A 16,581-nucleotide genomic window follows, 5' to 3' on the forward strand; every position below is an offset into this window, starting at 1 on the left:
GCTCTGATACTTGATGTTTTGGGTCTAGTTCGCGCTATATAAAACTCTAAAAAAAAAAATCCTCTGAATGGCTAGTAGAATCTTTGCTCCAAAATGGCACATTAATGCAGTGCAGCTCACATGATCATTTATAAAGTGTACGGTTTCCCGTAGGGTGACATTTAAGAGATTTCTTTTGGTATCCAACTCAAGGGTACTAGTTTTATTACCTCTGAAGGCTATCCGGGTGGGTGAAGCTGCTGGGATTTGAACCTGTGGCCACTGAGTCAGACACATTCTTGATTGTGTTTTTCTTCACATTTTTGCAAAGATCTGCCATTCTATTATATTTTTTTAAGAACAGATTAAATCATATTGACCGGACGGAACTATATCCTTCCTCTACTTTAGTGTTGGTAAATATCTGCCTAATTTTGAGTTCTCCACCTGAGGAAATATAAATTTTTATGGTCAGAAATGTTCCCTAACGTGTACCCCACCGTCTCCATGTACGAGCTTAAAGTGCATGTAGCTTCCCTTCTGTGCCAGCTATGAAGACGCAAATACATTTGCGTCCAACGTTAACATGTCCTCTTTCAGATCCGCCATGAATGGGTCGGATATTCCGTTCCTAAGTGTGCCTTGCCAACGTCTTTTCATGGTACACTTTTCACGTTTTCCCTGGCTCAGGCGAGTTAGGCCCTGATTTCTGTCATCGAGTCCTTTCCTGCTTTCTGCCTCTGAATGCTCCAGCTTGGATGAGCATCTGTATCCATGACCTTTGTCTTACTCCCTGCGCGGCTAACGGTGCCTGGCTCAGCCTGTTGCCTGCCAAAACGGTATTTTGCCTTCAAATTATCTGCTCTGCTCCTCGAAAATACATTCCTGTCTAGTAGTTTAGGAAAACATCCTTCCAGCTGCAGAGCAAAGGGCCCGGCCTCACTGTCTCCATGCAAGTAATTCATAGCTCCTGTTACCATGGTAGGCCCATAACCCCTCGCACCTCATGTAGACACGTAGACGCATATGCACGCACTAGCAGTCAGTATAGAATAGCCTTTTGCCCGAGAGACCTTTCCTTCTAGATAATACAGTTCCTTAAACACAAGATATTAGATACGATTTAGGATTAGGTTGTTCTGACACTCCAGACTTCTGTCTCCTCATGTAAGGCTAAATGTCAAGTCCCCTTCACCCTCCAGTTACACGTCAATTACACGTCATACTGCTGCGCGCGCATCTCTGCCATATATTTCTGCTGACACTGCAGGATTCTCTTGTGGATACACCCACCTGTGACATCTCATAATGACGTTTCTAGTACATGCCCTCATGCACGCCTATTGTAACGCCTCTTTCATTACGTATGTGTATTCTTATCTCTCCTCTCAGCTGTTACGCCTCCTGCATCTGTCTTTACTGTAATGCATTGACTATATATATGATAACCTGTCAATAAAGTATTGTCTGTCCCTTCCCGAACCTTCGTGGTGACGGAATGCGATTTGCCATGGTTCGAACCATATACCCAATTCCTTTTTAAGGAATAAAACCCCTTTTAAAACCTCAAATACCACGGATTCTGCCTCTTATTTCTAACTGAGTTATTCTTATTGAACTTTACCGCATAAATTAAGTATAGGTAATTTAAATTTACCACACACCAGATCGGTAGAGATTTCCTGACCAAAAAGGCTGCATCTGGCATGGGAAGAGTCACTTTGTGTAATAAAAGCTTCTGATGGAAAATCCACCAAGGCCCTCCACTGCTGGCAGAATTTCCCGAAACAACTGTGGCCACCTAACATGCTGGATGGATTGGCCTCGTAGCATGCATGAAAGTCCACCACCGTTTCCAGGACGGTCCTCCGCTGGGATAACTCAAAACAACATGATAGTTGATCCGCCATCCTAGATTGAAGAGCGGATACTCCACCATATTCTTGCAAAGATAATTCAGGACCTTGCCAGAGTGGAGAAGTCTCCTCCTGCGGCAAGTAGGCATATCAGAGTAGGTGTAAACCGAGAATTTGCTGGTTTTTAAAATATTCTGTTACTGAACTAGATCAGGTCTATACTATTACATGAATGCATTAATTGATTAATAAAATGCATTTTTATAGGAGAAAACCTATTTAAAACACAGAGATTAATCTAGAACTGCCAGAGTTCCTGAACACTGGTCCCAGCTTCACCACTTTGTCTCAGAATGCGATTCTGGGCTTAGCACAGTAGTCCCTTGTATCTCATTTCTCTTTTCTGCACAAACTGGAAGTCTCTTAGAAATAAGGGTGCTGCTTTCATAATGGATGGGATACATTAAACATGAACATGCATCTATGTTCTACACAGTTGGAAGGCAGTGTGGGGGAAGCCTCTGAAGCTGGGCGTGGGTCTGTGGGGAGTTGGTGTTTCTTTCCCCAAGCAGTGGTCATACAGTAGCTTCCACTGCTGTCAAACCAGGTAGTTCTTCCTTCACGTCATTTCATTCACAATGGCAGAACAAAAGCCACTTGTTAAAAAAAAATGCAAATGCTACAACACTACAAGGAAGAGAAAAACTGTAGTGCTGAATAACATCCACTGAACTGTCCACACTGTCAGTTAGTTGATAATCCCTTTCAAATGGTAAAGAGCTTCTGACAAACTCTAAATGCAGTAAGTAGAGGCTGTTATGGCTGTATATTTAATGTATAACAATTTGATTTGAGTTCAAAACAATAATGAGTAGTTTGGAAATTGTGTGTTGTGAAATAGAACAATTCTTAAGTGCTTTATGTGCTGAAACCTGCTGACAGTTTCTAAAAACCACTTGTCTGTTTTTCTCGTCCTCACTGTGCCCCCTCTACTGCCAAAATGCTTGTGTTCCAGTGGGGCCAGCATAGTGGCAGTAGGTGGCCAGAATCTGACACCTATTTTCTTAGGAGTAAAGTAGTGTAAAGATGTGTAGTGTCACTGATTGTCTGAAGAGATGCATCATGTTCGCTCAAGACAAACAGGAGTGAATGCACTGTCTTTGCTCCCCCTTCTAGGGCTCGTTCCTTTGTGACTGGATCCTACTCACCTTCATGAACAAAGACGAGATGTACAGCGGGCGTAAATTTGACCAGGTGAGTGTCTCTGTCCTTTCTTGTTGGCCTGCTCTCCATGGAGAATGTGGAAGAATGCGATTGGGAGATCCTCATTGGCACAGTGACTGAGGAAACAAGGGACGCAGAGTCCCGCTATCCAGAACTGAGTTGTAGATGCGTAGTGATGCAGCAAAAACCCTCCCAGCAAAAAGGAGAGAGTAGAGAAACATAAGCAGGTAGGCTCCCCGCACTAAAGAGATGGTGTTGAGGGATGATGTGCCCGGTAAGACTAATTAGAGGAAGAGGAAGAGGAGGAGGAAGAGGAGGAGGAAGAAGAGGAGGAAGAAGAAGAAGTAGAAAAAAGAAGAACAAAGACGGAGGAGGAAGGAGGAGGGAGGAGGAGGTAAGGAGGGAAGAGGAGAAGGTTGTAAAGCGCTGCTTCAATGGCTAGCCTTAATACCGATCCCCCTCACCTGTTCTTATCCCCCTCAAAGACTCTTTTCAGAACCCTTTAAACTAATTGCAATAATTGCTGCCTACATGGTCACCGGTCGATTGCATAGCATACCGTCTAGTAATAATTTAAGACAATGCTCTGATATAATTGTGTGCATAATGCGTCTCCACAGTTGTTGCAATGTAAGGCACATCTAAGTGTTTCTACTTTAGAAAAGTGTAAAATATGTAAAGCTGAGGTATATGCTGAAAATGTGCTGGAGGTAAGAAAGTGTGTCTTCAGTGTCTATAACTAGTAACTAGGTTTATCTATAAGTGTTGTTCCATCACCCACTTACTCTCTATAGGAAATATCATTAAAAAAGCAATCCCCATCTAGTTACAGAAGCAGATCAGCAAGAACAATCTTCAATGGAACTATCAACCCGGCTTCAGACCACCCTGCAGGCTGGAGACAACTACTCCAAGTAGTCTACAGCACACTCCTCATCAATGAGAAAAATTATCCCATCTGATGCTGCTGCTGGACCACTCTACATCCTACAATTCAATCAACCATCAAACACCGATCCACACCCTGGAAACACATTTGGCCTTACCTGACAAAGTCCTGCACTAATTTACCTCCTAAGTCACCATTCAATACCAGCTCGTACAAAACCACAAGATCACTTACACAACTACCCTCCTGCAGGGTACCTCGGGGCTCTATACTCTTCCCTTTTGTCTTCATCTTCCACATGGAACCACTCAGATCCATACTACCCGCCAACAGCATCAAGATCCAGTAGTACACCAGTTATATTCAACTCAACCTCAACATTTTCTCAATGAATAACATTCAGTGACTCAAAACATACCTTAAGCTAATCGAGGATGTCTAGCATCTAAATAAGCTCAACACAATGAAGACTGAACTCTCTTGTTCACCACGAGCTTCAACCAAACCCAGATTCAGCCTGAAAAATCACGTGGATTCACCCTAGCCATAGCCATAGACGTCACATTAAGAATACATTGGAAAGAAAACAAAGGCAGCATGGTACAAACTCTCCCTCCTGAATATAGTGAAACACTTTCTTTCAGAAACCAACAACAGTGCACGAAATGGTTCTCTTACACCTGAATGGAGGCAACACTCTGCACAACAGTTTCCCTAACTCCACTTTGGAACTCTTCAGGGATATTCTACATGCAGCAGCAGCATGGCTTTTCAAAGATTAGAAGTCCGAACATGCTCTTGCTGATGGAGCTAGAGTGGCCTCCCCTCTAGGCCTGTGTTTGTTATTTTAAAGTCCTGCTGCATCACCCACAAGGTCATCAGACATGGTACCTCAGCATACCTGGCCCAAAATCTTACCACTTCGTGTGGTCAGCTACACACACAAAGACAAGATATCACCACTCAATGCCAAGTCACATGGATTTACTCTGGACACCAACCTCACCCCAAGGAACCCTTGGATAAAAAGTAAAGATGGCCTGGTACTAGCTCTCTCTTCCAGAGACGTTTTAGACATGGACAAAGTGGGCTCTGGCCCAGGGCCCCAGCCTCTCAGGGGGCCCCCCGACAGACTCAGCTCTGTTCCGCAGAGAGTATTTGCCCTGATGTCCTTGAATAATTCTGAAACAGATTGTTGCAAATAAGGTTTTCCTTTAATTTATGTTTAATGTGGGTGATATGGGAGAGTCTATTAAAGACATTGTGCAGACAATTGTTATGTTATGTTAAATGCAAAATCCATAAAAAAAGTGTGATCCAAGCAGGATTTTACATATGAGAAATGGGAGGGTGTGACAGAGATTATTTGCAGTAATATTAGTGACCTGCTGCTGTGTTACAATATGGAAAACACACATCACTATCACTGAATATTAGATGTAAACACTTATAGAATTTGAGCCTGCCAAATTTGACCTGGCCAAAGACAGCAAGAAAGAGCTAAAACTAGATCATAAATTCAAAGCTGATCTGAACACAGATCCCCCCACCTTCCCCCCCCCAAAAAAAAATACATTTGGCACAGGGACAACAAAATCCTTAAGATGTCCCTGCTCTCTTCTGAAGAAAGTGAAGCTGTTTCTTCCAAAAAGAAATTGCTGTTCAAGCCCCTCTATTCTTGCATCTGGGTTGGTAACACACTACTACACACTGGCACCCAGTAAGGGCATCATACCTTCCACAGAAAGTCTCATCTAGGGCCTGAAGAAATAGGATCACATCACCACCATCCTGATAGAGCTCCACTGTCTCCCCTTGGTGGCTCACTATCTTCAAACAAAGCTACATCAATTACAAAACCGTTATGAACACCACCCCCATTAATCTTTCAGACTAGCTCTCCATCTCGGGTGGTTCTTTGCACACCCACAGGCAGGACACCATATGACTGCAGTCTAAGAAATGTAATAAAGAAAAACATGGCAGCAGGTCTTTTCCATCTGTGCGCCCAGGTTCTGGAACAATACCCCCAAATCCCTTAGGACCGCCCCAATGCCACTTCAGTTTAAGAAAGCGTTGAAGGCAGAACACTATATGAAAATACTTTAGCAATCAGCCACCCAGCAACCTGTCCTAACACTCATCGAATGTATGCTAAACTTTGACCATAAACAACACTCCACTGCCTTTTAGATTCATGCTTTAGAAATACCACACACGTGCATGCATACATACATACTTACATACCAGACTAGAGATGAAGAACGTCAAGGATTAAAAATGGAGACGACAGGCCTTTTCCGTTTACACACTCAGGATCTGTACCAATGTCTGAGTCGACATCAAAAGAGGTCTGACACTCCTGCAATTCATAAAGAACTTGAAGACAGATTTTCTTCAAGTAGAATTACAACCCTCACCTCAACTCCCCCCCTTATTTGGTACCTGCCTCTGTGTAAATGATACTGAATTGGACTCTTGAACTCTCATGCATGGTTTAGTACTCTGTTGCTTCCCAGGTGTGTTTGCAGTCTGCAAATGGCTCTGCATAAATACATACATACATACATACATACATACATCAATTCAGAAAAGCCTTCCAGCACTAACGAGAGCACAATAGAACAGCACTAGACAAACCTTTCAGCACGAATGTAGAGTGCTAGGAAGGCAGCAGAGAAGTCCTTTAAGGCTGTATAAAGCGAGAGCTGAAGTGTGTCAAGGCGGTGTGGTATCAGAATATCAGTGTTAGAATATTGTCTGACATAAATATTGTGTCCCAAATATCTCCTGCAAAATATCACCCTGTTAGGGGTAATACTAAAAAGTCTACACCCAATTGAACAATATTTTTGTAAACATTATTAAGGACACAGTGTTTATGTCAGACAATCTTTCTTGACATAATATTCGGTCATAAAACAGTCAAGGCATAAATGCCACACAGAAGCATTCCAGCAATAAAAAGAGAGCCTGGTGGGATAGAGTAATTGTCCAGCACCAAGGAGAAATTAGGAGAAAGGTGTCAGAGAGGCCTTTAACTCCAGAGAGAGACTCATAGAAGTGTGGTAGGCAAACTAAGGAGAGACTGGTAGAAGTGGGTCAACGCAGCCATCCTTTCCTGGCAGATGGAAGGGTATCAGCACTATGAAGAGATTCATAGATGGCACTGGGCAGCTAAGGTTGCAAACCAGTTGTACATCATCTGTTTTGAACTCTGAACTAATGTGATGCAACTAATGTGCTAATCAATGATTTCTGTTAATGAAGTAGGCTGAGGCACCGCAAGTAAAATATCTAATAGTTCCTCAACCCCTAAATGGGGCCAGGGGAGCGCAAGGTTGGCAGATGGGCCACCTACCATTTTTGGCAAATGTTCTGCATCTGCACCTAAATGACCACCATGTGGCTAACAGAATGTTGCAGGCTGAATGAAGCAGACTCTTTCCCTACCACAGAGCATGCTGTTGCTATGAAGTCGGAATGTATCATGGACTCAGCTTGAGGACAGAGCTGTTGATTACACATGGGAAAGTACACCACATGATCCTCCCACTGGTAGAGATGTAGTTTGTACAAAGAGGGGTTTTCCATGGTTCTCTTTGGAAGGGCTGTAACTGGTTTGGAATTTTACAGGGGGTCTGGTGGGAAGAAAGCATCCCACCCTTCTCTGTTTAGCGAGAGGAGTATGCTGAAAACCACATAGTCGAAAGGTTCAAAATATTTCTTGCATGCTGTAATTGGTATTAGAACATTGGAATGTTGGGAGCTCCATTGAAAGCAATGGAGTGCTCTGGGCTTATAATGGCTGGTATAAGCCTGGAGCTCCAACATTCCAATGTTTCTTTGTTTACAGCTCTGGCTGTAAACAAAGGTTTCAGGGAACCTGAGGGGATTCCAATCCCCTCACGCTCCCAAAAGGCTTTGTTGTTTTTGTTAGAACATTCTGTCCTCAGTGACAGAATATTCTAATAGCCTTATAGCCCTTCGTAGATGGGCTATACCGCTATTAAAGTCCCTCTCCCTTGTTAAAGGCCCTCCCCTTCGGCTCAGGCCTTTAACGCTGGAGAGGGCCTTTAATAGCCGGTATAGCCCTCCATGGCGGGCTATAAGGCTATATTAGAACACTAGAATGTGGAGCACTCCATTGAATACAACGGAGTGCTCTATGCTTCTACGGACCGGTAAAGGCCCGAAGAGCAAAATTCCAATATTGTTTTCACAAAGGCCTCACAGAGCCAGAGGTGATTTAAACTCCCTCGGGCTTCGAGAGGCCTTTGTTTTGTTTGTTAGAACATTCTTACCGCTAGTGGCAGAATGTTCTAATAGCCTTATAGCCCTTCGTAGCTGGGCTATACCGGCTATTAAAGTCCTGCTACCTTGTTAAAGGCCCTCGCTTTCGGTTCGGTATAGCCCCCTATGGCGGGCTATAAGTGTATAATGTGTAGCCTTTCAGAGTCAAGAACAGGCACAACCAGGTATTACATATTTGTAATATGGAGACAGGCAGTAGGAAAAAAAGAGATGTTCAAATTATTGAAGGGTGATTAAAGACCAATTTTTAAACATCTAAAAGTAGCAAGGACATTAAATGCTATGTGTGATATAACATATATAACTTATATATGGAAACACCCACGTGGAATGCAAATGTAGGACAAATGTCAAGATGCATGAAATCTAACATTTGGAATAAGGATATGATGTCAACACTAGCGAGGCATTTTGGAGAGTTTGCATAATAGTGCTCAAATGAGGTTTCATATTTTTCAGATGCTCAATGTCTCGGGAAGGAGTGGGGACATATGCATAATACTTTACAGGGAGAATGTTTGAAGACTTTTACTAGAGTCTGTCCAATAGCATGAATTAAATTAAAGATTAGATGATTTTCCTTAGACTATACTCTGGGAATATATTAGAAAAGGAATGAAAGTGGGGGAGTCTTTTAGGAAAGATAAGGCTTAAGAGCAGCTACAGCTAAAGGAAAACATGCAGAGACCAAGATACTAATGGTGACCGCCATTGGGAAAATGGTCAGTTAATGCTGCATTATGGGGCATTGTTGAAAGTAAAATACGAATGGCAATTCTCATAACCCAATGTTAAATTTTATGGGGCGCGTTGCTAAATGAGTTATGAACGTGTTTTCTTTAACATTGATTTGGAAAAAAGTAAGATGTAAAATATGAGTTTCAGTATTTAAATTGTAATATATTTGATACATGAGTACATCTGATGAAGCAATAAGTGTATATCCCAAAAATCATAGAGATTTAAATTATTTATAAATTGTTAGACCTGATATTCTTGGTTTGGTTTTCCCCCAAATGCTTTGGCTTGGCCCTTTCTGAGTTCTTGAATTCCTTTTTGTTGGCATTAGCATTCTGTGCCCTTTAACCACTGCTAACCAGTACTAAAGTGCTTGTGCTATCTCCCTAAAACATGGTAAAATTGGACTACAACTGATTGGCAGATTTAGTTTATGTGCAATTCCCTAGAATGTTGTACCACATGGACCCAGGGCCTTCAAATTAAATGCAACTAGTTGGCCTGCAGACCTCATTGTGCAACCCACTAAAGTAGCCCTTTAAAGCCTGGCTCAGGCCTGCATTTACATTCTGTGGTGCAGTTTTAAACTTCTATTTCGATCTGGCAAAATACACCTTTTCGTAACCTAAACCTTTCTTTTCAATACATATAAATAACCCCTAGGGTAGGCCAAAGAAGCCCATAGGGCAGTGTACACTGTACGTAAAAAGTAGGACATGCGTTTGTGAGGTTTACATGTCCGGGTAGTGAAAAATTCCTAAATGTATGTTTCACTATTGTGAGGCCTACCTCTCCAATAGGTTAACATTGGGTTACTTTATTATATTTAAGAAGTGCTAACCTTTGATTGGGGCATATAGAGATATCAAATTTGGACTCAAACAAATTATAATTTAAAATCCTCTTTTATGGTAAACTCATATTTTAAATCACAATTCTGAAAATGCCACTTTTAGGAAGTTGGCATGCTCTTGTCCTAACTGTTTGGTGCCTGCCGCCAGTGTCCTAGATCACATGACTGTGAACAGCTTAGCTATTGTTCTTTGTGTACTCCCCCCAGTGAGACAAAGGCTACTAGCTGTTGGTAGGATAAGCCATTCTGCCAGGATAGCTAGGGGCGGAGCTGTTCCCTGACCCACTTACACTTCAAAGAGCTGCCTCCAAAAACAAACACAGGGGAGCCTGACACCAGTCGTTTGTTACTCCAGACCTCTTGGAGTCTTGGCAGGGGAAAAGAAGAACTTTCCAGAACCAAATATGGGGTGTAGCATAGGAAATTCCCCCTCTTCAAAGGACGCCTAGAACACATCTTATTCTTCAACACACTCCTGGACCTCTGTAAGACTTCAGAAGGACTGTCTTGTACCCCAGAGGACTGCCCTGCTCCTTGAGGCATGCCTTGCTCCCCAGAGGACTGATGTGCTGCTTGAGGCCTGCCTTGCTGCTTTGAAAGAGAGGTGGACCATCTCCTTGATCCAAGGACTACCAGAGTGACTTCAAGGGCTAGTTTGCTGGCCTCCTGTGTTAGCTACAGGGACATGGCAAGGTCCAGAGACCTTGAACCCTACACTTGGTCTCTGCTGGAGCAAGTCCTAACAGTCCAAGTGGTGCCCCCTAGGTTCTGGACCCTACAAAATTCTGTCTAACTCTAAAACTTGGATCTTGGAAAAATTGTCACCAAAAAGAGCCAGAAGAACCAACCTGCCAGCCGTTCGGCCCGAGATACAACGCCAGAGGGCCTGACTTTGCAATAGTTCCCACCATGTTCTACTCTGTAGCAGCAAATCCTGTTCAGCAGGACCTCCGAGGGATGATATCCGGCCTCATAGAGCCTTCTTCATCTACGATGTGCAGCTTTGTCCTGCAGGAGGTTTTTAACTTCCAAAACGTTGTCTTAGTGCAAAGGTAAACATCTTTACTGAATTCGACGACAGGCTCCCCACAGATTTCCTCAGCCTGGAAATTCGGTTTTGCCCGCTCTGAGCTTTTTCCTACCATCATCGACAGCTTCACTGGGAAATTACTCAGCACTCCCTGATGACAACGACACCTCCGCGGACACAGCCTGCTGCCATGCCCTGCTCAAGTTTACATTCTCCTGGACTTTTCTTCAACATTTCTTCTAAGTCCCAAGGTAAGCTGAGATTGGGCCCAATCCACTTTGTGTATCCGAACCGCGCTCCATCACCGTCGACCTTAACTTTTGACTTTGCCACGGTCTTGCGTGACCAGATACCGCGGTTGGTGATTTGATCGGTTAGGTGCTAGGTTTCACTGAAAACCTTAAAATTTCATAACTCCGGTTCTACTAACTGGATTTAATTTATTGTCGTGTTGCGTTATTTATTAAAATGTACTTTATTTTCTTAAATGGTTTGGAGTTTTTCTTGTGTTGCATTTTCACTTTATTACTATTTGTGTGTCTCATAAGTACTTAACACAGTGTCTCTAAGTTAAGCATGACTCCTTTTGTGCCAAGCTAGCAGAGGGATAAGCACAGGTTAATTTAGTGACTTTTGTGGTTCACCCTGACAGGGATTGAGGCAGTTGCTTGAGTAGGGTTTTCATACCCCTCAATCAATAACCCAATTTCTTGATTGATTTAGGTGATGAATTTTGTGAAGGCAAATTCTTTGATTAAATAGATTTTGGATCCTTGAAAGAAGTGCCACGTTTATTTGGGTAAGAGTTCCAAGGGCAAAAAAAGTACTTTGAATATTTACCTTGCACCTGGAGCTCCATGTGAACATTCATTTGCTTTTGTATCTTCTCTCTTCTGTAGATCTGGAAAACTTTAGAGGAGCCGGAGACTACTGTCACAAGCTGCAATGATATCTCCATGATGGAATCTCCTCCAGTGGAAATCAAACGCAGCCTCCAGCCCTGACAACCACCTTCCACTGCAATGTCAGCAACAGGAAGGACGGAGAAAGGGAATTTAACATCTATCCAGGAGTGCTTTTCAAGGCCAGATAATATCCCCTAACTCTGGTTCACAAACCAAAAATGGACTGGATAATGGGGTGGGATCTGATGGAAGCGCCAGATAACCCAAACCATAGACCATTGTGAATAGGGTGAAAAATAAGGAGAATAAAGCCCTGGGTGTTCACTGCTGCCAGATTAACCTGGGGCTGGGATCAGACTCGTACAGGAATCGGGGCTAGACATGTCCAGGAACAGTGACCACACTCGTCTGGGACCTGGGCTCGACTAGTAAGGGAAATACTTTCACAGAGACTGGGACAATTCCAAGACAGTGACTGTGGCCGGACTTACACAAGGACACAGACAGCACTCACACCAGGGTGGGATCCAGACCTAGAGGGACTGGGGCCAGAGACACACAGCAACATGGGCCATGCTGACACTGGGACTGGGGCCAAGGCCAGACACACACTGGAACACACTGACACTGGAGCCAGAAACACACAGGAACAGGGGCCACGCTGACACTGGGAGTGGGACCAGATACACACAGACCTCAGTGACGCAAGGACTGGGGCCAGACACACACAGGGACCACACTGACACCGGGACTGGGACCAGGACCAGACTAGTAAAGGAAAAACTTTCACAGAGGCTGGGACAATTCCAAGTCAGTGACCGTGGCCGGACTTACACAAGAACAGGGACAACACTCACAACAGGGTGGGAAACAGACTAAGAGTGACTGAGACCAGAGACACACAGGAACAGAGGCCACACTGGACCAGACATACACTGGAACACATTGACACTGGAGCCAGACACACACAGGAACAGGGGCAACGCTAACATTGGGATTGGGACCAGATACCCACAGAGACTCTGAGACGGGTGCCAGATACACATAGGGATCACACTGACCCTGGGACCGGGGCCAGACACACACTGGGACATACTGACACTGGAGCCGGACACATATAGAAACAGGGGCCACACAGACACTGGGAATGGGGCCAGACGTCTCGGAGGCCAGGACGAGACTCACAAAGGTTCTAAGACTAGATACATGCAAGGACCTACAGAAGCCTAGACCGGACTCACATGGGTACAGGTCTAGAGAAGAACTAGGACAGTAACCCAGACTCTCATACAGATTCAAACTAGACTCACCCATAGACTGGCACAATACGCAAACAGCTTTTGAGATGACATCCACCCCCACAGATGGGTACCACTGGCATCCTATCTTTGAGCTCAGACTCTCACTGGTACTGTGATCAGAACCTAACTTTTGGGGGGGGGGGGGGGTTGCTCAAGTTGGTAGTGTGGTACTGGCATCAGACACTCACTGATACATTAGTTCCAAGGATTAGACCCCCAGTGGGACTGTGGTGCTTGAATCAAACTCACAGGTACTGTGGCCAGACTTGCACAGACCTTGGCATTAGGTTAATGGTGGTAGTGGGCTGAGACTTTCACTGAGATGGGGAACAGAGTATCACTGGGATGGGACGCACAGTCGGTTAGATCTGCACACCATGTGATGCAAACCAACTGGGAGCTACTGATACATCCTACAATGCAACTTCACTGCAAGGGATAAAGCAGCCACCACAGCAACCTGTTTCTCAAATAATAGGATCCCAATGCTTTCTAACAACGTCACTCATTTAGCTGAGTACAAAGTGGTGTTCTGTACAAGAAGTATATCACTATATTGTTCAGAAATGTACACAAATGTGTTAATCAGGAAAAAAGAAATTAAGACTTACAAAAAAAAGGAAAATTATTGCAGCCACAATTTTGACTACGGCTATATTGTCAATCCAAAGGGAAATACAGATTTTCTGTTCGTAACCCCACTTCTCTTTGGGGCTGATTCACAGAACTAACTTAAGACAAAATCCTAAACTTACTACTTTTGGTATTCACAGAAGTTAGGATTTTGTCTTAAGACAGACTTAAGACAAAATCCTAACTTAAGTCTGTCTTAAGTCTGTCTTAAGACAAACTTAAGACAAAATCCAAACTTCTGTGAATACCAAAAGTAGTAAGTTTAGGATTTTGTCAAGTTAGTTCTGTGAATCGGGCCCTTTATCTTGATGCTGTAGTCAATACTGTGAGTTCGATATTTTTTGTAACTCAAAATTTGGGCCACGTGATCCCAACTCCTCCCTCACCCCTGTATAACCCGAATTTATCAACATGTCACTTGGTTCAATCAACAATGCCAAAAGTAGTGCTGCCACTTTTTTAGGGTTTGACTAAAACAGTTTGGGTTGATCAGTTTGAGATGGAGATAAATCTTCCCTATACCGGCTCTTATTGTGTTTGGGTCTGGATACTTCGGCTGTTCCATGAGGGCATAAACTGTGGTGCCTAAAAAGGTCAATGTAGTTTTGCAAATATAATGTGGCAACCCCAGCTGGATGTGATGGGAATGTCCGGGAGTGCGAATGTTGCATGTCTCATTAGTGCCTCTTCCATTTACTCCTCCCTGTAGACTCCTACATTGATGCTCTCCATCTCCAGACATCCTTGCTGTGCCCACGCTGGTATGTCTCACCCGTGGGCTTCTTCTGTCTCCTTATGCATCACAGCAAGAAATTGTCAGTAACTTTCCTATCCCAGCAGCTCTCTGTGCAAATCAAGGAAACAAATGCCTCCTGTAGGCACCTACAACCAGACATCTTCTGTGCCCTATGGTTGGAAACTCACTCCATGTCGTCAGAACACCATGTTTCCACTCACGGGCAGTCTGAATAAAGAGTTCCTGGAGATGAGGGCCTAGTTTGCTCCAAATGAACCAACTGTCCCCTCAGTTCTACCCTCTGGAGTAGCCTCAGTACCCTGACTCCTACAGGCTCATCTCTATACCCATACATCATAAAGATTCTTAGCATCCCTCCTCAGACAGCAACCTTTAAATTCCTTGTTGTTCAGCCTTTTGCAATGGTCCATAATAATGCCTCACTGCATTTGCTTTCTTGGGGCCCTCATAATTCCCTCTCTCGTACACCTTCTCTCCTGCCAAAACACAATCAATAAACTCTTTCAGCTTTCTATGGCCCTTATAAAGACTACGGCGGTCCCATGGACTGCCGTAGTCATGGTGGCGGTCCGACCACCGCCACAATGTGGGACTGCCTGCAGTATTATAAGTGTGGCAGTCGGACCGCTACTAAACCGCTGCTACTGCCGTGGATCAAGGAACCTGAGGTGGTCTGGCAGCGGTTCGAGGCCAAAATATGCTCGGCGGTGCCACATCAGCTCTGCCGAGCATACTTTGAGTTGCCTCACCACCACCCTTTTCATGGCAGTCGCACCGCCATGAAAAGAGTGGCGGTGAGGCAAGGCTCCCTTGTGCCTCTGTGCACAGGGGTGCATGCAGGGGGACACCTGCTGTGCCCCAGTGTTGTTATGCACCCCCAGGTCCTGCACGGGAAGGAATGCACGACATTGAGCCTTTAAACAGCACTGCCATGGAACCACCACGCCGCCCGCCTACCAGACCACAAAATTACTTGTAATCTGGCAGGCAGGAGATGATGAGTATCAGCAGTCCAAAGCTGGGCGGCTGCATGCCACCCACACCAGGACCGTAGAAACTCATAATAAGCTCCTATGACTCTTAGTTCCCCAATTATCCTAACTTTTCCTTAACTTGCATTTTCTTCTACACCTTCCACCTGTGTTTCACCTCTCTTAAGTCAATGGCTCAGTTTCTTCCTTCTGTATAGACCCTCCCAGACTTCCCTACTCTTTGCCTCCACTCTCTATATTAGCCATCTCTGATTCTCTGACCCTACAGTGTCACTGCCATGCATAGAGAGGATTTCTTCTCAATTGCCAGTTATTTTCCAGAGACCCTTATTATCGCTGCAATGGTCCTGCCTGCTAGAAACAAACTTTCAAATACCCAGTGTTCCATCAGTTTACTGAAATCTCACTTGCACTTAATGCACCTTTAGAGACTAATGCTGGGACAGTGATTATTCCAATTTTCACAGGTCGCCAACGTATCCTCTTCTCTCAAGAGCTTGTCACTGCCATCTAAGATGTTTTCTCTTTACTACTAGCTTCTCAAAAAACTCCTTCTAAGTACTTGTCTCTTTGGACAGAGTCAGGGATGAGTTCCAAAATGTGGGCCAAGAAGTAGTTTTGAATCATCACTCAGTCACCTCAGAATGTATATGGAATCAATCATCTTTATTTCACAAGTGATGATATCCCCTCCAACTTAATAAATGTTTTTTTTACCAACATTGCCTTTGTTCCTTATTGTTCCTAAGGAAATGTAGTTCTACACAGATTCAAAATCGTTTCACTCTCATTTTTTTCTCCTGAAAAAGTTGTGTATATTCAATCACAAGCATTAAGGAATATGACACGGAGTCCTTGAGGTGTGCTGAAATGCTCTTGTATCCATCAAATGTCGAAGTGCAGAATAATTAACATGGTGTAATGAATCTCATTGTGCCGATGATGCAGAGCGCAGTGAGCCACATGATATCACTGCCTTCCAATCATGGCCTGTTTCACCTAACAGATGGCTCTGAAGCTGCGAGACGCCAACCAGGATGAGGTGCGGTAAGAAGATGGTTTCACAGATTTAATATCTTCTGAGTTTACTGTGGGATGGAGATCAAATCT

The 16,581-nt window shown here is 44.0% G+C and overlaps 1 protein-coding gene across 1 annotated transcript in view; it reads left to right on the top strand.

The window, feature by feature from the left end:
• P2RX2 (purinergic receptor P2X 2) overlaps nt 1-16,193 on the top strand; it is a 223,623-nt gene extending 207,430 nt beyond the window's left edge. Inside the window, exons 11-12 of the mRNA XM_086943186.1 lie at nt 3,012-3,089; nt 11,783-16,193. Coding sequence (XP_086799312.1) covers nt 3,012-3,089; nt 11,783-11,887 — 183 coding nt within the window. The 3' untranslated portion in view covers nt 11,888-16,193. The remainder of the gene's footprint in view (nt 1-3,011; nt 3,090-11,782) is intronic.
• The last annotated feature ends 388 nt before the right edge of the window (nt 16,194-16,581 follow it).

The sequence above is a fragment of the Lissotriton vulgaris genome, chromosome 11 (genome assembly GCF_964263255.1).
Source record: "Lissotriton vulgaris chromosome 11, aLisVul1.2, whole genome shotgun sequence".
NCBI classification, from domain to species: domain Eukaryota; kingdom Metazoa; phylum Chordata; class Amphibia; order Caudata; family Salamandridae; genus Lissotriton; species Lissotriton vulgaris.